General features: G+C 69.1%; 4 protein-coding genes across 6 annotated transcripts; 2 read left to right on the forward strand and 2 right to left on the reverse strand.

Annotated features, from left to right (window-relative positions):
* Positions 1–38: 38 nt before the first annotated feature.
* Positions 39–3,119, reverse strand: KHK (ketohexokinase). 2 transcript variants are annotated; one of them, XM_051615522.1, is made up of 8 exons: positions 2,931–3,119; positions 2,722–2,838; positions 2,495–2,629; positions 1,575–1,647; positions 1,184–1,330; positions 599–687; positions 362–519; positions 39–224 (listed from the first exon to the last, which is right to left on the reverse strand). In XM_051615522.1, the coding sequence occupies exons 1-8, from the start codon at positions 3,056–3,058 to the stop codon at positions 139–141; spliced, it is 933 nt and encodes a 310-aa protein (XP_051471482.1). In that variant the 5' UTR covers positions 3,059–3,119; the 3' UTR covers positions 39–138. The 2 variants fall into 2 exon arrangements, with proteins under 2 accessions (XP_051471482.1, XP_051471481.1); XM_051615521.1 differs by lacking the exon at positions 2,495–2,629 and adding an exon at positions 2,311–2,445 and having other exon boundaries at positions 2,931–3,116.
* Positions 3,120–4,945: 1,826 nt separating this feature from the next.
* Positions 4,946–10,746, forward strand: LOC127382615 (cGMP-dependent protein kinase 1-like). 2 transcript variants are annotated; one of them, XM_051614469.1, is made up of 21 exons: positions 4,946–4,977; positions 5,486–5,663; positions 5,747–5,913; positions 6,168–6,281; positions 6,359–6,464; positions 6,901–6,964; positions 7,180–7,257; positions 7,342–7,430; positions 7,732–7,797; positions 7,893–7,937; positions 8,300–8,341; positions 8,585–8,729; positions 8,856–8,986; positions 9,175–9,264; positions 9,381–9,522; positions 9,622–9,785; positions 9,843–9,959; positions 10,039–10,101; positions 10,184–10,259; positions 10,341–10,453; positions 10,528–10,746. In XM_051614469.1, the coding sequence occupies exons 2-20, from the start codon at positions 5,488–5,490 to the stop codon at positions 10,425–10,427; spliced, it is 1,962 nt and encodes a 653-aa protein (XP_051470429.1). In that variant the 5' UTR covers positions 4,946–4,977; positions 5,486–5,487; the 3' UTR covers positions 10,428–10,453; positions 10,528–10,746. The 2 variants fall into 2 exon arrangements, with proteins under 2 accessions (XP_051470429.1, XP_051470428.1); XM_051614468.1 differs by having other exon boundaries at positions 10,341–10,746.
* Positions 10,747–10,776: 30 nt separating this feature from the next.
* On the reverse strand, positions 10,777–18,133 carry EMILIN1 (elastin microfibril interfacer 1). The gene is made up of 8 exons (XM_051615703.1): positions 17,718–18,133; positions 15,478–15,603; positions 14,758–14,966; positions 12,962–14,677; positions 12,477–12,584; positions 12,332–12,349; positions 11,817–11,951; positions 10,777–11,301 (listed from the first exon to the last, which is right to left on the reverse strand). Exons 1-8 carry the CDS (start codon positions 17,888–17,890, stop codon positions 10,976–10,978), a joined length of 2,811 nt encoding a protein of 936 aa, XP_051471663.1. The 5' UTR covers positions 17,891–18,133; the 3' UTR covers positions 10,777–10,975.
* Positions 18,134–19,702: 1,569 nt separating this feature from the next.
* On the forward strand, positions 19,703–20,529 carry OST4 (oligosaccharyltransferase complex subunit 4, non-catalytic). Its single transcript, XM_051615366.1, has 2 exons — positions 19,703–19,809; positions 20,170–20,529. Exon 2 carries the CDS (start codon positions 20,171–20,173, stop codon positions 20,282–20,284), a length of 114 nt encoding a protein of 37 aa, XP_051471326.1. The 5' UTR covers positions 19,703–19,809; position 20,170; the 3' UTR covers positions 20,285–20,529.
* The last annotated feature ends 45 nt before the right edge of the window (positions 20,530–20,574 follow it).

Genomic DNA, 20,574 nt, shown 5'->3' on the forward strand with positions numbered 1-20,574 from the left:
CGGCTGGGGTGAGGGCAGGAAGCAGTGGTGGGGCAGCGTGTGTGTGTGTGTTTATTTGCAACAGGGTGGGGGGTGTGGGGTGCAGTGAGGGGCAAGGTGTCCCGGGCTGTGGGAGTCTCCTGGCACCAGGTGCCCAGCTCAGATTATGCCATCGAAGCCCTGGATCCCGCATTTTCTGCCCGCAATCTGGCAGCCGAAGGTCAGGGCATCCTGCAGGCTCTTCCCTGGGAAAGCAGCACTGCATCAGCCCCAGTGGGCTGAGACAGGCTGAGCCGAGCCTGGCCATGCCGTGCTATACCATAACCATGCCGTGGCTGTGCCAGGCTGAGCTGTGCCATGGCCAGGCTGTGTCTGTCCCCACCTTCTGAGAGCGCGAAGATGACTGCAGCGTTGAAGGTGTCCCCAGCCCCCAGTGTGTCCACAAGGGTCTCCGGGGGGAAGGCATCTGAGTGCAGCAGCTCCCCGTTGGGCCCCATGGCATCGGCCCCCTCCTCAGCCCAGGCGCAGATCAGCGTGGCTCTAAGGGGGTGGTTGTGTTGGGCACAGGGTGCAGTCGTGCCCCACCCCCCCACCAATCAACCCCCCACACACTCCGTACCCCGGCCGCACGCGGCTGCGCAGCCCCCGCAGCGCCTCGGGGGCCGAATGGTACCCAAAGTGCTGGGCCAGGTCCTTGCTGATGAAAACCTGCAGGAGAGGGGCTGGGGCAGGGGGTGACACCCCAGCACCCCCATAGCCACTGCTGCCACCCCTGACCTGAACACACCCCCTGGATTCCACCTCTGCCCCACCCCCGCCACTGCAGCTGCACTCCTAGACCCCCATGGGCTGCTGCAGTGAACCCCCCCAAGACCTCATCTGCAGCCCTCAACACCCCCAGCCCTGCCCAGGGGCTGCACCCACCAACACCAACACCCCATTCGCTGTCGTCTCCCACTTTCCAACCCCCGTACCCCATCCCCCCACGCAAGGCCCTGCTACCCAGACACCCCATACCCAGACCCCCCTCTCCTGCCCCCCCTGCCCCCTTGCTCTGACCGGCCCCTCGCCCCGCTGCCCCCGACACCCCGGCCCCTTCCTCGCCCAGTTCCGATAGCTCCGCCCCCAGCCCCAATCCCCGCCCACCGGTCTCGTTGGCCCCGCCCCCCGTAGCCCCGCCCCCAGCCCTGGCCCCGCCCCTCACCACGTCCCCCAGCCCCATCAGCTCCAGGAGCTCCTCCCGCGGCTTCTCCACTTCCACCGAGGTGCGGACCCGCTCTCCCGCCTCTCGTGACCGGTTGTGCCGCTCCACCCGCCGCATCATTTCCACCTGCTCTGCCGCGTTCCGGGCCTACGGGAGGAGGGGGGGTGTGCACAGCCTGGTACCGGCACCGGCCACCAGGCCCTTCTGCCTGCCCCAGGTCCCCCCTAGCCTGGGGGTCTCTCCTGGCCCCAGCGTCACCCCCTGGCCCAGGGGTTGCCCCACCCACCCCGGGCTCCCCCTCAGCTCCAGGTGTCCCCCTCAGCTTCAGAGTCCCCTTGCCCATCCCAGGGTCACCACTTTGCCCAGGGGTCCCCCCAGGCCCCAGCCTCACCTCCCAGTGGATCCACTTGTACTGGGAGAGGTCGACCTTCTCAAAATCATGGGCCGTCACATCGGGCAGGTTCCTGTAGGGTTGGGGTCAGGCAGGGCAGGAAGACCCCCCAGCCACAGCATGGGGTGGCCCTGGATGATCCCTGTCCCCGGGCAAAGGGCAATGGTAGGGTCTGAGGAGGGCCAGGCACGCCTGGGGCAGAGGACAGAGGGCAGAGGGCATCACAGGGTTGGCACTGCCTGGGTCAATCATTAATGATGGCACAGCCGGACCCTGAGCTGGACTCAAAGGGCAGCACAGCACTACCAGGCTGGAGCTGCCAGAGCTGGGGGGTGAGGCCCAATTGCCCCTTCCACCATTAACCATGGCTGCCATGTTGAGGGCCGCAGCTGCTCACTGGCATTGGCACAGCCGAGGGAACAACATCCCAGGCACTGTGGGTGTCCCCAGCTGTCCCACACACCACGGCGTATGGCCACGCAGGGATGCCGCTGCCAATCACGGCAGCGGCATGGGGGGTGACAGGGGCTGCAGGGACCATTGGCAGTGATTGTGTGTGCAGAATTAAGGGAATCACCAGTGTGGCGCGCGGGGCCCCCGGTTGGCAGCGCTGGGCCGGCACCGGCACAACCGCAGCACCGCGAGCCCTGGGGTGCAGGAGCAGCCCTGGGGCCTGTCCCTGGCCGTGGCCAAACGCTGCCCACCGGGCGATCGGGCTGGGGCTGGCGGCCCTTACGTGTCGTAGAGCACGATGGTGCGGGAGCCACTGGCAGCGCTGACAACGCAGCAGGCGCAGGGCATGTCCCCACGGGGCTGCCAGGCCACGTGTGTCACGTCCACGCCGCGGCACCGGAAATCCGCCACGATGAAACTTGGGGAGGGGGGTGACAGAGAGCAGGGTGAGGGGTGCGTGCACCCACCCGTGGGCGTGCAGAATGGTGCGGGTGCCGCGGCAGGCGCTGGCGATGACGACGGAGGTGGGCAGGCTGCCGTCACGCTGCCGCACCGCGTGGCGCGCGTCCACCCCGTAGCGCCGCAGGTCGCACAGGATGAAGCTGCCGGCAGGATTTTTGCGGAGGGGCCGGCGGGGAGCAACGGGGCGGGGGGGAGGCCCCGGAACCACCCCCCGCCTCAGCCCCGCACTTACTCGGCGGCGTGGCCGGGGGCCAGCGAGCCCATGAAGGAGACAGGGGCTCCCAGCAGTGCCAGCACTGTGCAGGAGTTGGAGGCGTTCCCACCACGCTGCCACCGCTGAGATAGGCACCTGCGGGGTGGGGAGGAGGCGGGGGGTGGGCGCGGGGCCGACCCAGGGGTGTCCCCGGGGGTGACCCCCGCAGCCCCGGTACCCCCTGGTACCTGGTGTCCGAGTCCTCGGCCGGGTAGGCCTCCACCACGCTGATGATGTCCAGGCAGACCAACCCCATGCACATGATCCGCCGCTCGCCCCCGGGGCCGGGGTCCCTCCGCGCCGCCCCCGCCGACATCGCGGGGCCACTGCGCTCCCACAGCCCCGGCACCGGGCGCTGCCGCGGCCCCGCCTCCGCCGCGCGCAGCCAATCACCGACCGCGGCCGCGGCGCTCCCTGAAGGGGCGGGGCCACGCCCCCTCCCCGGAGGCCACGCCCCTCCCCGCCCCACCCCCGCGCCTGCGCAAAGCCGCCCCCCGTGCCGGGGCGTGACCGGCGGCACGAGACCCCCCGGGTGGGCCGCGCGCGCGGCGACGGCGGGGGCGGGGCAGGCGGCGCGTGCGACCGGCCCGGGGCGCGCGAGCGCGGGGTCGCAGGGTCCCGGAGCTGGAGAGCTGCGCGACCCCCGGGGCGGGCGGGGCGGGGAGGAGCGGCACAGCCCAGCCCAGCCCAGCCCAGCCCAGCCCCGCAGCAGCCGCCCCCCCAGCCGCACGGCCCGCAGAGCTGCTGCCGCGCTCGCTGGAGCGAGCCCGGACGTGCCGCGTCTACACGTTTCTGGAACGCCTGCAGGGATGGTGACTCCACCGCCTCCCCGCGCTGCCCGTTCCAGCACCTGATCACTCTTTCAGTACAGAAATTCTTGCTAATTTCCAGTCTAAGCCTCCCCGGGCACAACTTTAGGCCATTTCCTCTGGTCCTGTTGTTACCACTTGGGCCACCGCCCGCCTCCCTACAACCTCCCTTCGGGTCGCTGCGGGCTGCAGCGCGGTCCCTCCCCTCAGCCTCCTCCAGACTAAGCAGTCCCGGTTCCCTCAGCCTCTCCTCACAGGGCTTGTTCTCCAGACCCTTCCCCAGCTTGGCTGCTCTCCTCTGGACACGCTCCAGGACCTCAGTGTCCCTCTTACAGTGAGGGGCCCAGAACTTGCCAGGGCCAAGTACAGGGGCACGGTCACTTCCCCTGCTGGCCTCACTGTTCCTGATACGAGCCCAGATGCTGTCGGCCTTCTTGGCCACCCGGGCACCCTGCCGGCTCGTGTTCATCAGGCTGTCAACCAGCACTCCCAGGCCCTTTTCCACCAGGCAGCTCTCCAGCCACTCCTCCCCAAGCCTGCAGAGCTGCCTGGGGTTGTTGTGACCAAAATTCGGGACCCAGCGCTTGGCCTTGTTGAACCTGATACAATTGGCCTTGGCCCCTCGATCCAGCCTGTGCAGGTCCCTCTGCAGAGCCTTCCGACCCTCAAGCAGATCAACACCCAACTTGGTGTCATCTGTGAACTTGCTGAGAGTGCACTCAGTCCCCTCATCCAGATCATTGATACAAATGTTGAACAAGACTGGTCCCAGAACAGCCCTGGGGGACACCACTGGTGACCGGCTGCCACCTGGATCTAACCCCATCCGCTGCAACTCTCTGGGGTCAGCCATCCAGCCAGCTTTCTGTCCAGTGCAGAACGCACCTGTCCATGACACGTGCCACCAGCTTCTCCAGGAGAGTCCTGTGGGAGACGGTGTCAAGGGCTTTACCTGAAGTCTAAATAGGCAACATCACAGGTCTTCCCTTATCTACCAGGTAGGTCACCTGGCCATAGAAGGACATCAGGTTGGTCAGGCAGGACCTGCCCTTCCTGAACTCTTCCTGGCTGGGCCTGATCCCATAGCTATCCTGCACATGCCATGTGACCTTACTCAAGATGAATCTCTCCATGATTTTCCCTGGTAGTGAGGTCAGGCTGACAGGTCTGTAGTTCCCAGGATCCTTCTTCAGGCCCTTCCTGTAGATGGGCATCACACTGGCAAGCCTCCAGTCGCCTGGGACCTCCCCTGTGCACAGGGGACAAACAGCATTGTGCGGGTGCAGCTCAGGTGCAGGTGTTGGCACACCCGGGTGCGTGGTGGCACGTGCTGGGCGTTGGTCCCACTGTGCTGGTTAATGTGTCACCGGGCCAGACCACGGTGGCTCCGTGGGTGCCAGAGGACCGTGTGGGAGCGGTGGCACAGGTGGGTGGCCAGATGGGGGACAGGCAGCAGGTGAGCCCCTGGTACCAACACAGCCGTGGTGCTAGGTGCAGGGGGACAGTCGGGTGTCTGCATTGTCACTGGGGGCTGTGCCTCACCCCCCCTGCCGTGCTCGCTTGTGCCACGGCAGAACCTTTGCACGGGTCAGGAGTGCCCTGGCATGGTACCCATGGGAGCCCACACCCACCTCACTGAAGGGCACAGCTGGGGCTGAGCCCCCTGGCCCACCGGGACCCTTCTGCCTGCACCAGAGCCCTGCCTGCATGTCCCTAGAGCTGCTGGGGATGAGGAGCTGGGGTATGGGGTTACCACAGGGTTCTTGGCTGTTCCTGACCATGTTCCCCCTCTGCCCCCCTGTGCAGCACCGGTCCCGGCTGTGCCACGTAGGGCTGCATGCCCCTGTCCTCCTGCCATACCCAGGAGTGTCTCTGGGGTGGTGCTACGTTGTGGTGATGCAATGCACCCCTATGCCCCCCTGTCTGCCCTCCAGGGATGGATGCGGAGCTGCAGCTGTGGGAGGAGCAGAGCTCCCTGTGGGGCAGGGAGCAGGGGAACCCTCCTGAGCTCCCCCCCGACCTTCCCCCTGGTCGGGGGCGCCCCGCCATCATCTCCGAACCCCTTTCCAGTGAGGCCACCCTGGGCGCGCCTGATAGCCTCCTGTCCAGCAGGTAACCGGGGGGTGCTGGGGGGCTGGGCCAGGGGGGCCAGTGCTGCCCGGCCCATGTCCCTGTGTCCCTATGTTTCCCCTCAGGGACCTGGGCCTGATCACAGAGGCAGTGGCACGCAGCAACTTCCTTCGGCGCCTGGGCCAGGGCTGCCCTGAGGCACTGGCCCGTGGTGTCACCCTCATCCAGCACAGCCCTGGTGACACTATCCTGGCTGAGGGTGATGAGGGCAACACCATGTTCATCGTGGCAGGTGAGGGCAGCACACAGGGTCACGCGTGGGGTCATGTGTAGGCAGGCACAGGTGTGTCCGTGCCAACATGTGGTGTGCACCACGGGGGACACACATTGTGTGTGCATGTGTCACGTGTGTCAGACTGCTGCACACATGTGCCACGTGTGCTGCACAGGCTGTACATGTGCCACGTGCACAGGCTGTGTGCCGCGGGACAGCCCCACGTGTGTTCATGTACAAGCTTGTACACACACGTGGGGTCATGTCCCCAGAAGGGCAGGTCAGTGTCACTCAGCGGGGCCAGCAGCTCCGCACTCTGGGCCCAGGGGATATATTTGGGGAACTGGCCATCCTGTACCACTGCCGGCGCACTGCCACCGTGCGGGGTAAGGGCAGCTCCCTCGCCCCCCCCTAGTCCCCTTCAACCTCCTGACTCCCCCTGACTCCCCCTGCCCCCCTGCAGCACTCAGCCCCGTGCGCCTCTGGGCCATCAGCCAGCAGCAGTACCGAGCCATCGCTACCTGCCTGGCCCAGCAGCGCCGGGATGACATCCTGGGGACCCTGCGGATGTGAGTGGGTCTGGGACACCCCTAGCAACCCCCTGGCTTCCCCCAGCACCCCTAGTCCCCCCGCCCTGTACCTTCGGCACTCCCTGCCCCTTGTCCCCACACCCTGAGCCCTTCAGGGGGTCCAACCCCTCCTGCTAGTTCTCACTTGGTGTGTCCCCTCTTAGCCCCAACCTTGTCCTCATCACCATCCCCAGTCCCATGCCATTCCAGCTCATCCCATCCCTGCCCATCACATCCCAACCCTATTCCATTCCTACCCCATTTCCAACTCATCCCATACCCATCTGATTCCATCCAGTCCCTATTACCAGCTCATCCCATTCCTGCCCATCTCCATCATCATCCCCATCCCTGTCCCCCTCCCCAGTCCCTCCATCCCCTTCACAGCTTTGCTGGGCTGTGGGGTGCAGGCAGAGTCCCTTCCGTCCCCCCACAGGGTGCCCTGGCTGCGGGATCTCCCTGCCCCCCAGCTGGCCAAGCTGCAGGACGCCATGGAGGAGGTGGGTGGATGCCTGGAGGGACCCGTCGGGTGGGGCCCTGGGGGCCCTAGACACGGCTCTGAGGGGCCACTGCCCAGGGGTGGGGGTGCCAGGTGGGGCAGCACGGGGCTGGAGCTGGAACTGCGTAGTCGTGTGGGGAGTGGCAGGTCTGGGACCGGCTGAGGAGGAGCTGCGTGACCCACTGCCCTCCCCGGCTCCCTGCCCCCCCCACACAGTGCACCTTCCCCCCCGGCCACGTCATCATCCACGAAGGAGACTTGGGGGAAAACTTCTACATCATCCTGAAGGGAGAGGTGGGTGCGGCACGAGGGCAGCTTGGAAACCCTGGGGGGACAGGACCCTGAGCCCCCCCTGCCCTTGTCCCTGTGTCCCAGCAGGTGCGGGTGACCCAGCAGGTAGAGGGGAGGGAACAGCTGCTCCGTGTCCTGGGTGCCGGGGAGTACTTCGGGGAGATCTCGCTGCTGCGGTGGGTGTGAGACCACCGGGCCCCCTGGCCCCCGCGCTCCCGAACCCCCCTCCCCTAGGCCCTCTGTGTCACTGGACGCGGGACTACTGTGGGGCCCCGTGGTGACACCTCCCACTCTTCAATGACAACCCCCGAGGTGAAAACCCCTGCTGTGACACGCCCTGCAGTGATACCCCCCTCCAGTGACAGCCCCTGCAGTGACAACCTCCTGCGGTGACACACATGCTCCCCCATAGTGACACCCAACCCCCTTCATTTCTCATCCCCCATTTAACCCTCCCGGGACACCCTCACTCCACAGGAACACTCCCCGGACGGCATCGTGCCAGGCGGAGGGACGTGTCATCTGCCTCACTGTGGCCAAGGAGTGGGTGTCCTTGCATGTCCCCGCGTCCTGTCCCACCCCCCTGCGGGGACGGCATGTCTGGGTCCTCCTCACACTGCACCCCCTCTGCCCCCCAGAGACTTTCTGGAGATCAGCCCCTTCTGTCCCCAGTGCCCGGAGCCGTGAGTGTTCCTTGTATCCCCCACCCCTGGCACCCCCGGGTCCCCCACCCTGGGAGAACCCCCTCCCCCGGTACCCCTCATCCCCGGCACCATAGGGACCGACGAATCCGAGGACGACCCACCCGCGGGACCTCCACGACCACCCACTGGGCTCCATGGGGAGACCCTCAGCCTGGGAGGGCAGGGGGCGATAGGGTCGGGGGGGGGCGGGTAGGAAGATGGGGGTACATGACCTGGGGCGGGTTGGGGTCCGGGGCAGTGGGTGGGGTTGTGGTGAGTACGGGCTGTGGGGAGGGACTGTGCAGCTGCTGGGGCTGAGCGGGGGTAGCCCCACACTGCCCCCCGGGCTCCTTCCACCCCAGAAACACTGAGACAGAGGACGTGGCACCGGGGGACCCCGGGAGGTAAGAGCCGGGTGGGGACAGGGATGGGGAAAGAAATGAGGACTTGGATGGGAGCAGGGGTGGGGACAGGATGGGGACAAGGATGTGTCCCCGGCCGGGTGGCACTGGGGTCCCCAGGATCCAGCCCAGTGCTGGGGGTCCCCAGGGTGGCTAAAGCCGAGGCTGTCCCTGGGGGGTCCTGAGCCCCGGCAGGGTGAGTGTCGGTGACGCCAGGGTGCTGCAGGGCCACGGTTTTCCCCGCAGGGGCTGGGGGTCTCCGGTGCTGCAGCAGCTCCCGAAGCCGGTGCGGGTGCGGCTGGAGGAGCTGGTGCCGGTGCGGTACGACGAGGGGCCGCGGCGGGGCCAGTCCGTGGTCTTGGGCACTGGTGGCTTCGGCAGGGTCGAGCTGGTGAGACACAGACCCCGAGGCCCCTCCGGACCCCGGCACCGGCCCTGTCGTGGCCAGGAGTGCGCATCCCGCGTCCATCCCGGTTCCTATCCCGTGTCCATCCCGGTGCCCCCGGCCCCTCTCCAGGTGCGGTACCAGGATCAGCTCTTTGCACTGAAGCGGATCCCGAAGGATCGGGTGGTCCGGGCGCAGCAGCAGGAGCACGTGCGGAGCGAGCGAAGGGTTCTGGAGGGCAGCCACAGCCCCTTCGTGGTGGGGTGCGAGGGGCTGGGCGGGGCTGCAGGGGTCGGGGGGAGTTGCGAGGAGCTGGAGAGTGGGCTCAGAGGTCGGGGTGGGGGCTGTGGGGATTCAGGTGGGTTGAGTGGGGGTCGGGGTGGGGGTTGCAGTCCCAGGCTGAGGGCTGTGGTCCTGCACCCATGCTCACCCCCCCTCTGCCCTCCTGCAGGTTCTTTGGCACGTTCCGGGACCGGCAGCACGTTTACCTGCTGCTGGAATTCTGTCAGGGAGGAGAGCTCTGGAGCAAACTGCGGGAGAGGTGAGGGTTGGGGGGCAGCACCAGGGGGTGCCATCCCATCCCATGCCATGCCACGCCGTGCCATGCCATGCCGTGCTGTGCCGTGCCGTGCCGTGTGACCCATCCCCGTGGCACAGGCGCTGTTTCCCAGAGTCCATTGCCGTGTTCTGCTGCGCCTGTGTGGTCGAGGCCCTGGAGCACCTCCACAGCCGCCGCATCGTCTACCGTGATCTGAAGCCTGAGAACCTCTTGCTGGACCAGCGCGGCTACATCAAGCTGGTACCGGGGCAGGGGTCCCGCAAGCAGGGGAGGGAGATGGGGGAAGGGTTGGGGGGGGGGCTGATAGCCCACAGGTGTCCACAGCCCTGGTGCCCACAGGTTGACTTTGGCTTCGCCAAGGAGCTGGGGCAGGGGGAGAAAACCTTCTCCTTCTGTGGGACCCCCGAGTATCTGGCGCCCGAGATGCTGCGCCAGGAGGGCCGTGACTTTGCTGTTGACTTCTGGATGCTGGGCATTCTGGCCTTCGAGCTGCTGGTGGGCAGGTGAGCAGGGCCCCCCTGAGGCTGGCTGAGCTCACCTGGGCCAGCCCCCTCCTGCAGACCTCCCTTCCACAGTGCAGACCCCCGCCAGATCTACAGCCGCATCCTGGACGGCATCTTCTCCTTCCCTGCCTTCCTGGGCGAGGCCGCCTGCTCCCTCATCGCCAAGCTCTGCAGGTGCTGGGGGGTTGAGGAGCACGGGGTGGGAGCCAGGGGGTGTCCTCCCAGCTCATACCCCACCACCCATTCCTCACAGGCGCCGGCCAGGACAGCGCCTGGGGAACACGGCCAGCGGCATCCATGGCATCAAGAAACACAGGTGGGGGGTGGTGGGGTGTGGGGAGGGGGGGTCTGTGCCCTCTGGCCCCTCCTGCAGTATTCCTCTGCCCCCCCCCCCCCAGGTGGTTCAGGGGCCTGAAGTGGAGGAAGCTCTTGCTGCAGCAGCTGGAGCCTCCCACCCTGTCACTGATCAAGGAGGTGAGAAGGGGCTCCGGGGGGCTTGGGAGGCTGCTGCTGGGGGGGCAGGAGGGGCCAGCTCTGACCTCATCCCCCATCCAGGGACCCCCCTATGTCAATTTCAAGTGTCTCTCAGTCGACTGGACACCAGCAGAGGATGAGTTCTCAGGCTGGGATGAGGATTTCTGATGACAGTGGGACACCCCTGGCTCATGGTAGGACCCCTGGGACCACTGTGGAATCCCCCAGGGTCACAGCAGGACCCCTACGATCATGGTGGGACCCCCAGGAACACGGCAGGACCCCCAGGACCATGGTGGGACCTCCAGAACTACAACAGGACTCTGGGATCATTGTGGGACCCCTGGGAACATGGTGGGAACTTGGGACCACGGCAGGACACCTGAGAACACAGTAGGACCCCGGCATCACAGTGGGACCCTGGACCAGCTGCACCCCCTCCCTGCAACCCCCAGGGGTGTCCTACCCAGGGCAATAAACCGCGGGGCTGTGGCAGGCGCAGGAAGGAGCTGGAGCAGCGGGTACAAAACCCGGTGCCGTGTCTTTATTTGGGGGGGGGTGTCTGTGTGTGGGAAGGGGGGGGGAGGACAGTGTTGGGAAGGGCTGTGGCAGCAGGGGAACGGGGAGTGGGGGGTGCTGATAAATAACGGGGTGTGGGAAGGGGTGTCCCGGCGGGGTGTGGGGACCCCCAGGGGGGTAGGGGGAGTGGGGAGTCTCTATGGCTCTTCGTAGAGCAGGGCCCCGCTGAAGACGGTGAGAGGCTCGTCGGGGGCGTGTGCCAGGCGCCCCGATACCAGGTCCACACAGAGGGTCTCGCCAGCCGCCAGCGGCAGCAGGAGGGAGAAGACCCCCAGGGCGCCGGAGGCAGGGGGAAGCGCGGCCCCCGGCTCCTTCTCCAGCCCCTCGGGCTGGAACCCGGCCGAGTCCAGGCGGGCGATGCCCTGGCCCGAGCGGGCCAGCACGGCCTCTAGGGGCCCGGCCCGGTGCCCGGTCAGCACCGCGCTCACCAGGTACCGCCCAGACACTGGCGCTGTGAACATGCCTGCAAAGGGGCGGGGACAGATAGACACGGGAGCCCCACGGCACCCCCAGGACCCGCACAGCCCCTCCTGAACCCCCAAAGCACCCTCGAGACCCCCACAACACACTGGGGACCCCAGGACCGCCAAGGCACCCCAGGACACCCCCACAGCATCCCCAGGACCCCTATAGCACCCACAGGACCCCACATCATCCCCACAGAAAGCCTGGAATATCGACAGCACCCCCTGGACCGAATGGCACATCCAAGAACTCCAGGCCCCCATGGCACACCTGGGACTCCTATGGCACCCCCGGGAAACCCATAGCACCCCACAGAAATCCGAGGACCCCCGGATGGGCTCTGCATCCCAGGGCCACGACGACACCTATTGAACCCCTGGATGGGGTTTGCATCCCCACAGCACCCCACAGCCATCAGTGCACACCCGGGATAGGCAGAGCCCTCCCAGGATCCCGACCCACAGCCCACTCCCACCTACCAGTCCTCCATCCCCCCCGGTGCTCCCCCCTCACCCGTCTCGGGGTCGTAGGCGCCGCCGTCGTTGAGCAGGACCTGGTCGAAGGGGACGGTCCCCGGCTCCGTGCGTTGCGTGCTCAGGGCGGCCGAGAAGGCAATGCGGGGCACGGAGCCTGGCTCTCCTTGCAGGCCTGGACCCTGGGTCAGGGTGGCACCGGACCCCCCAACCAACCCCCAGCCCCCTCCGGCCACCTCTTGACATCCCCTGACCCACTGTGCCTGGGCCCCATGTCAGTGGGCGGCACTTGACCACCCAGCACCCGGTGTCCACCCCAACCCGCTCCAGCACCACTCAGCCCCCCCTGCATCTCCTGCCCCTCCCCCAGCACCCCTGACCTCCCTTGGTGGTCCCTGACCTCCCGGCATCCCCCAACCCAGAAGCTGCAGCTCCTGACCCCCCCATATCTACCCCTTTGCCCTGTCAACCCCCTGACCACGTTCTCCCACTGCACCACCAGCCCCTTTGCCCCCGACATCCCCCCCCCAAACCCCCATCTCCCCCCAGCCCTACCTCTCTCTCCTGGCAGCCCTAGGAGGAAGGTGAGGAAGGGGTTGCAGGTCCAGCTTGGGGCAAGACCCCCTGGGCACAGGGTCCAGCCTGGCCAGTGCTGCCCTATGGCAGGCGGGGTGGGATGGGTGGGGGGGCTGCTCCTTACCAGGGGGGCCCACTGGGCCTTGTTCTCCGTCCTTGCCAGGGGGGCCAGTGGGGCCGGGGGGGCCCATCTCACCCCTGGGGCCAGCAGGACCAGGGGGCCCGGGGGGGCCTAGAAGGGAGGATGGGGGCATCAGAACCATACCACAGCCCTTCCTTCACCCCCCAGCCCCCCATCCCATGCTTCAAAGACCTCTATCCCTATGTCTCCACATGTCCCCATGCTTCCATCAGTGTCCCCAAGCACCTTACCCACAGCCCTGTGCCCCCAGCCCCACCCCATGTCCATATGTCCCCCACGTTTCCATGTCACCATGTCTTCCCATGCCCCACACAGCTCCCCACACATTGCTCCCCCAATTCCCCCGTGGCACAATTCCCCATGTCCCCCTGTGTCCCACACACCGTGGTCTCCCCGCAGTGCAGCTTCCCATGTCCCTCTGTGCCCCCCATGACCCCATGCCCCCCACGTCCCCCTGCCCCACCCACCGTCTGTTCCCCGCTGTCCCCCGCGGCACAGCTCCCCGCGCAGCTCCTGCAGGCTGGCGTTGATGGCCCTGAGCCCCCGCTGCCCATCCAGCACCTTCCCCAGGTGGGCAGCGGTGTCGGTGACCGTCCCGTTCAGCTCCCGCACGGCGCCCCACAGCCCGGCCACGTGCCGGCCCAGCCCCTCGCGGACCCCCCGCAGCCCCCCAGCCACTGTCTCCAGCTGCTGGCAGACCCCTTCCAGCACGGCCAGCCGCGGCTCCACGCCAGGGGGGCAGCCCCCCGCCTGCAGCTCCCGCACCAGCCCCTCCAGCCGCTCCTCGCTCTCAGCCTGCCGTTCGGCTGCCGCAGCCGCCGCCGTGTCCAGCTCGGCCACGATGCGGTCGGTGAGGACGCCCAGCTGGCGCTGCCGGGCGTCCTGCTGCTCTAGCACGTCCTGCAGCTCCTGCACTGTGGCGTTCAGCCACCCCAGGGACACTAGGGCAGCCGTCACCTCCTCCCGCAGCCCCCGCAGCTCCCAGGGCAAGTTGCCCCCAAACACCCCGAAACCCTCCAGTGGTGGCTCCGATGCGGGCTCCAGTTCCGGCTCCGGCTCCAGCTCGGGCGGGCGGCAGGCGGCCGTGCAGGCCCCCACCTCTGCCCGCAGCTGCTCCAGATCCAGGGGTGACACAGCGGTGCAAGAGCAAGGGCCACCCAGGCCCCCCAGCTCAGCCTCCAGCCGCCCTGTGCGGTTGCGGAGCTGGTCCAGCTCCTCGGCCAGAGCTCCCCCGCTCTCCAGCTGGCCCAGCCGCCCCTCCAGCCGCCCCAGAGCCTCCCCCTGTGCACCCAGCAGCCCCCGCAGCCCCCCAAGGGTCCCAGCTGGCCCCTCCTCGCCAGCCCCCAGTGCCCGCAGCTGCCCCTCAGTGTCCTGCAGCCGCCGCTCCAGCTGCCGCAGGAGGGGGCTGAGCTGCCCCCCCGGCTCCTCCTGCCCGTCCTGGGGGGCTGCAGGGCAGGGCTGGCCACAGCGGGCCACCAGTCCCTCCAGCTCAGTCAGGCGGGTGCTGTGCTGGTCCCCGCTGGCCACCAGCCCCTCCACTGCCCGGCTCAGGTTGTCCAGGCGCCCCGGCAGCCCCCCTGGCCGCCCCTCTGGCTCAGGGGGCCAGGGCCCAGCCCGCGAGGCATTCAGCTGCCCCTCCAGCTCAGCCAGACGCCGAGCCAGCACTGGTCCCGGCCCCACCGCTGTAGGCAGCCCCTCCAGCCGCCGCTCCAGCTCAGACAGGCGCCGGAGCAGCTCATCGGGCACAGCACCAGCACCGGCACCGGGGGCCAGGCGGCTGCTCAGGCTGCTGATGTGCCGCTGCACTGTCTCCACCGCCTCCCGGTTGCGCTGGTCCACGGAGCCCACCAGCTGCTCCAGCGCCTGCATGCGCTCCCGGTTCTGTGCCGCCTGGTGCCGCAGCCCCTCTGTGCCGGCCAGGCAGGCAGCACAGGCCTCCTGCAGCTGCTCTAGCTCCGGTGCCGTCGCAGCCCCCAGGCCCTCCCGGCCTGGCAGCCGGTTCTCCAGCTCTTCCAACCGCCGCTGCACGTGGCTCAGCACTTCGGTGGTCTCAGCTGCCAGCTCGGTGCCACCATCCGGTGCCCGCTGCGGGGGCTCCCGCCTGGCCCGCAGCTCCTCCACCTCCTCGCTCAGCCGCCGAACCTGCTCCTCCAGCCGCCGCAGCTTCTCTGCGTCCCCTCCACCTGCCCCACATGGTCACTGTGGTCATACTCATGGTCACACCAGGGCCACCGCACCAGTGCCCGCCAATCGCCGGCATTACCTTCGCCCCCCAAGCCGCTGAGAGGGTTGCCAAAACCAGAGAGTGTGGGTCGGCCGGGCCGGGGCCGGGGGTGGCCGGTGGGCAGGGGGGATGCTGGTGCCGGCCCCTCAGCACAGTCCGGGCCTGAGTAGCCCTGACAGCAGCGCCAGGCCAGCTCTGACACTGTCCGCTGGGACACCTTGTACCGGGGCCGCAGGAAGCTGCGGTACCTGCGGGCAGAGGGGCCTGCTGCAGTGGGGGGATGGGACCCCTTCTGAGGGCATAGGAAGGCGGGGGGTGAGGGTCCCTGCCTGCACCCAGCCCCCTGCCCCATCCATGCAGAGCAGCGAGCTGAACCAAACCCCAGCCGTGGTTCAGCCCCTGCCTGCACTGGCCTCTTGCTCACCTGCTGGTGTCGGGGGGGACTGCCCGCCTGCCCGCTCCCATCACCCCACCACCCACATCACCCTGTGCCTCCAACCCCAACACTGAACTGCTGGCATGGAGTGTGGTCCTGGAGTGGGCAGGGGTCCCACAGGGTGGGCCAGGATCCTGTTGGGGGCTGCCGGCACAGGGGATGTCGCTCACCCCCTGCAGTGCTCGAGGCCGCCGGCTCTTGCGAAAAAGTAAACACGGACCCGGGGAGGATAAACACGGTGGCGACGGTCGGGGGGGAATAGTGAAACCACAGCTGAACCAGGCCCCAAAGAGCCCCCCAGCCCTGTCCTCATCCCCACTCACGCCAGGATGCGGGGGCACTGGAGCTGCCCCCAGGCACAGGGCTGGTAATCCGGCTTGATGAAGCTCTCGACACCGTCCTCCACCACGCAGCTCACACTGCGCGTCACCACGTAGGCACACCAGTTCCTGTGGGGAACACTCAGGAGCCCACCCGGCACAACCAGGCATCCCTGGCACACACTGGCATCCTGGGCACATACGAGCATCCCTGGCATGTGCCAGGCATTCCCGGCACACACCAGACCCCTTGCCCTGCTGGTCCCCCCAGTAGCCACCACCCCAGCACAGCAGTGTGGGTCAACGGGCCCGATCCTGCCCCACACCTGCCTGCAGCACCAGGGCCCTTTGCAGGGTCCAGTGGCACAGAAGGAGTGGCCGAAGCCCCCAGCCATGGGGCAGCCCCCAAGGAGCTCCATGGGGACAGGGGCTCTGGGGCAGGGGCAGCTGGACTCATCATGCTGGACTGTGGCGTCCCCCCTGCCCCATCACCTGCCCCATCACCCCCCACATGTCCCTGGTGCCCTTGCCACCTGGGGGGCAGAGACAGCCAGCGCAGCCACCCACAATGGGGCCTCAGCCCCCCTATGGCCTCCGAGCCCCCCAGCTAGGAGTCTCCAAGTGAGGGTTAAACCCCCTGAGAGTGGATGGTGAGGGGATGGGGGCAGCGTCAAGTGGCAGAGCACTGCTCCCCCCACCCCACCCACCACAGGAGGGACCCCAGCCCCACAGCACAGGACCCTGGCCCAGCCTGACAGCCTGCAAGGACCCAGCCCCATGGTGTGGGACCCCAGTGCAGTCCCACAGGCTGAGGGACCCTGGCACAGCCTTATATGGTCCGAGCCTGAGCCAGGAGCACATCCCCAGCCCCAGCCCCCCCAGTCCCACACCCGGCACCCCCCCTAGGCCTCCCCAGCCCCCCGGAGCATTCCCCAGCCTCAGCACCCCCCCCCGGCTGCGGTGGGGTCCTGCGGAGCTGCGGCCGTTCCCCTCAGGCCCCGGCTGGATTCCAGGATCCTCCCCAGGGGCCGCTGGGAATTCCTGCGCCGACCCACGGCCCCCCCGCCTCCCCCTTCCCTTCCCTTTCCCCCCCAGCCTTCACAGCCTCCGCCCCCTGGAACCCCCCGGGCTGCCCTGGGGTCCCACCACCCCGGAGTGGGGATGTCACATTCTGGGATAGGGATATGGGATGAATGGGAATGTAGGATGGGGTGGGCTGGGACAGGAGCCCCCTGAAAGGGCAGGGAGTGGGGACAGTCCCTGTGTCCCCCAACCCATGGGGGTGACCCTGCTGTGCCCCCAGAGCCCCAGGTCAATGCTCAGCCATGTCCTTTCCCCACAGTGCTGTGGGGCTGGGCTGAGGGGGCCTGACCCACCTCCTCCCTTCCCAGGAGACCCCTGACTGCAGCTGGGCCCTTTGCCCCCACCCCGGGGTGGGGGTCTGCTGTGGTGTGGCCGCGGGGCTGCTGTGGTGTGGCCATGGGGCTGCTGTGGGGCGGCTGTGGGGCAGGCGCCGACTGCTCCACCCGACATGGCCACGCTGCCACTGCGCTGATGTGGCTGCGGTGAGTGTGACCCCAGCCCACCGTGGGCCCTCCCTCAGCCCCCTGCCACAAGCTGCCCCACTCCAGTCCCACGGCCCCAGCTGCCTGGCCCCAGCCGCTGGCCCCCGGCATGGCATGGGCAGGGAAAGGGTGGGTCCGAGCTCCTCAGCTGCTCCCCGGCAGCATAGACCCCGCACCGGGATGTGAGGATGCCGAGGCAGGAGCAGCCCCGGAATGCCTGGGACCCCCGGAACCCCCGGAACTGCCGGCCCCACAGCAGCCGGCCCCAGGGCTGCCGGCACCCGCCCACACCGAGCCCAGCTCACAGCCTCACTCCGCACACCAGGGTCTCGCTCCCACCCAAGCCCCTCTGTGAGCCCTCACTCAGCGCCGTCATCTCCATGTGCCCCTGGCCCCTCGCAGCCCTCCATGCTTCCCATGCACCCACCACCGGACCCACCGGCACTGGGGATGGCAGATCAGCAAGTGGGGGGCAGCCCCATCAGCTCGGGGAGCCCCCAGCCCCACCCCTGGCAGCCGGCATGGCAGCACCTGCCGGGGTGCTGGTTACAGCACATGCGGGTGCCCGGCCAGTGCTGGGGTCCTGTGGCGTCGGGGCAGTCTCTGCCCCCCACTCCCCCCGGCACTGCGGGGCCGGCAGTGCCCCCCACGTACCCCCCCGATGGTCACAGCTCCTACCTGTGCCGGCTGGCGGCCCGGGCAGCGCCGTGGGGTGCGGTGGGGCCCTGGGGGGCCGCGGCCTGGCCAGGGCTGAGCGGGGCGGACCCCCCGGTGTAGAGGCTGTACCTGGGGGGGAAGTTGGCGGCCAGGGCCTGGGCAGCCAGGAGGCACGGCCAGAGCCAGGGGGCCATGCTGGGCACTGCCGCACGGCTCGGCACGGCTCTGCTCGGGGGGCTCGGCCCGGCTCAGCAGCTCATGGCGCGTCCCGTCGCGGCTCCGTCCCTCCTGGCTCTGTGCCGCGGGGCTCGGCACGACTCGGCACGGCTCGGCACGGCGGCTCTGCCCTCCCCTCGCCGCGCCTCGGCCAGCCCCTCGCCGCCAGAGCCGCCCCAGCGCTGCCCGCCGACCGCGGGGTCCCCGGGGCCCCCTGCTTCCTGCCCCGGCACGGCGCGGCCTCCGCCGGGCACCACGGCCCCCGCCGGCCCCCCCGGCCCCACATCTGCTTCTCGTTAGGCCGGGCCGGGAGGGCTGGGGGAAGCCAGAGGGGCCGGGCGGGGGGCCAGGGCTGCCGCAGCTGGGGCTGCCACCGCCGGCCCCGTTCCCCACCACCGCGGCACCGCACGGCCACCGCCTCACACGGCTGCCCACGCCTACCGCACCGCACGGCCGCGGCATTGCCTCGGCACCATGCGGCCACAGCCCCTCCGCCGTGGGGGTCCCAGCCCTGCCCGGCCAGGGGCGTCCTTACAGTGCCCCCCCCCCTCGGGGCCGCTGCCGACCCCCAGCACTGTTCCCTGCTGCAGCCTGACCTGGCCCCACCAGTGGCTCCCAGTACACGGCAGCCACATGCCTGGCACATGGCACCCAACCACCCACATCCCCATGTGACCGTCCGTGTCCTCACGGCACGGTGCTGGAGTGTCGTGTCCCAGCGCGGTGCCGCCGTGTCCCCACTCGGCGCTGAGGCCCCGCGCCTGGCGCCGCGGCAGAGCCGGGCACTGCCCTGCCCTGACAGCGCTGGCGCCGCGATGGGGACCCGGGGGACACAGGCAGTGACGCTGCAGCCGCCCTGGAACGCCGGGCCTGCAGTGACACCATGGCTTCCCCGGCACACACCGTGATGTCACAGCCTCCCGGTGACATCGCGCCTTGGCCCCGGCTGTGCGGTGACGTCACAGCCTGGCGCGGCGGCGCGGGAACTCGCTGCTCTCAGGGGCTCCCGAATGCGGGTTAAGCACAAACAGCTGCCGGCAGCTGGCGGGGAGGGGGGGAGGGCAGGGGGGATGGAGATGCTGGGGCTGTGCCTGGCTGTTCCCGGGGGGATGGATGGTGTCACCCCCGGTCTGAGCGCCCACAGGGGTTGTGGGGGGCTGGGAGGGGCCGTGCCGGGCTGTGGGGGGCGGTGGGTCCGGCTCTGCTTGGACAAGGGCTCTGGCTGCCCCGGGGCCAGGCCAGAGCCGGGGGTCGCAGGGGCTTCGCACCGGGGGTCCCTGCTGATCCCGGCGCAGCCACGGAGAGGAGGGCGTGCGCTGGGACACCCGGCCCGTGGCCGGTCCCGCCAGATGCGCAGCACAGCCCGTAGAACCCTGAATGGCACCGCACAGCCCAGCACCTCCCAGTACAGCCCAGCACAGCCCAGTACCTCCCAGCACAGCCCAGCACGTCCCAGTACACCCCAGTACACCCCAGCACAGCCCATCCCGGCCCATCCCGGCCCCGCTCCCCCAGCGCGGCCCCATCCCCGCAGCTATAATTAGCTCCGGCCGCCCGGGGCCCCGCCCGCCCCGCCCCTCCCCCTCCCGGCCGTGGCCCCGCCCCTTCCCGACCGAGCCTCGGGGTGAGCCGGGACGTGACGTCACCGCAGCTCGGGCCTGTGACGTCACCGCGCCGCGTGGGGCGTGGAGAGCCCTGAGGCGACGGCCCGGCAGCCGTGACGTCACGGGAGGGCAGGGACGGGGCAGTGACGTCACGGTACCGCCCCAGGCGGGTGTGACGTCACCTGCCCCGCCCCTTACGCCACCGCCCTTCCCACCCTGCCCCGCGGCCGGAAGTGGCGCCTCGTGCTGGGAGACGTGTCGGCGGCGGCGGGACCGGCCGCGCGTGAGCGCAGGTGGGGGGGGGGGCGGTGAGGGAAGGTCGGTCCCGGGGCTCGGAGGGCACGGGGGGGTCCCCTTCCCCGCCGGGGGGGGCGCGGCGACAACGCGCGGCCCTGTCTGGGGTGGGGGGGCCAGCGGGGCCCGGGGCCCTGCCGGGAGGGCGTCTCGGGGGGTCCCGGTAAGGGGCGCGTGGCGGGAGGAAGGCGAGGGCAGGCCTTGCTGGGGAGGCGCGAGGGGCAGCCCGGCTGCGCTTCTGGGGGGAGCTTGGGGGTTCCCCAGTGGGGGTCCAGGATGGGGGGGGTTTCGGGGGATCCTGGCGGGGGGGAGAGGCCCGGTAGGGGTCCCTGCCCCGTGGTGCCAGCGCTTCCCCCCAGGATGATCACGGACGTGCAGCTCGCCATCTTCGCCAACATGCTGGGGGTGTCCCTCTTCCTCCTCGTTGTCCTCTACCACTACGTGGCCGTCAACAACCCCAAGAAGCAGGAGTGAGCCCCGGCAGCGGCGCCGCAGCCCTGCCTGCCGTGACCCACCGCACCGGCACCGCTCGCCCCCTTCCCTCCCGCAGGGCCGCGTCGGGCTGAGCCCACCGCCCCGCGGGGGCCATGGGGGAGCCCCTCGCCCACAGCACGCCGGTGCCACCCCGGCGCTCCTCCTCTTGCCTGTCCCGGTGGTGCTGCCCTGCGGCCGTGCTCTTTCTAAACAAATTTTAATGCAAACACGATGATTCCAAACAACACCGTGTGACTTAAAAATTTCTCCCAGCAGCCGCTGTGCCCCTC

The sequence above is a fragment of the Apus apus genome, chromosome 3, assembly GCF_020740795.1.
Source record: "Apus apus isolate bApuApu2 chromosome 3, bApuApu2.pri.cur, whole genome shotgun sequence".
In the NCBI taxonomy this organism is placed as follows: Eukaryota; Metazoa; Chordata; class Aves; order Apodiformes; family Apodidae; genus Apus; species Apus apus.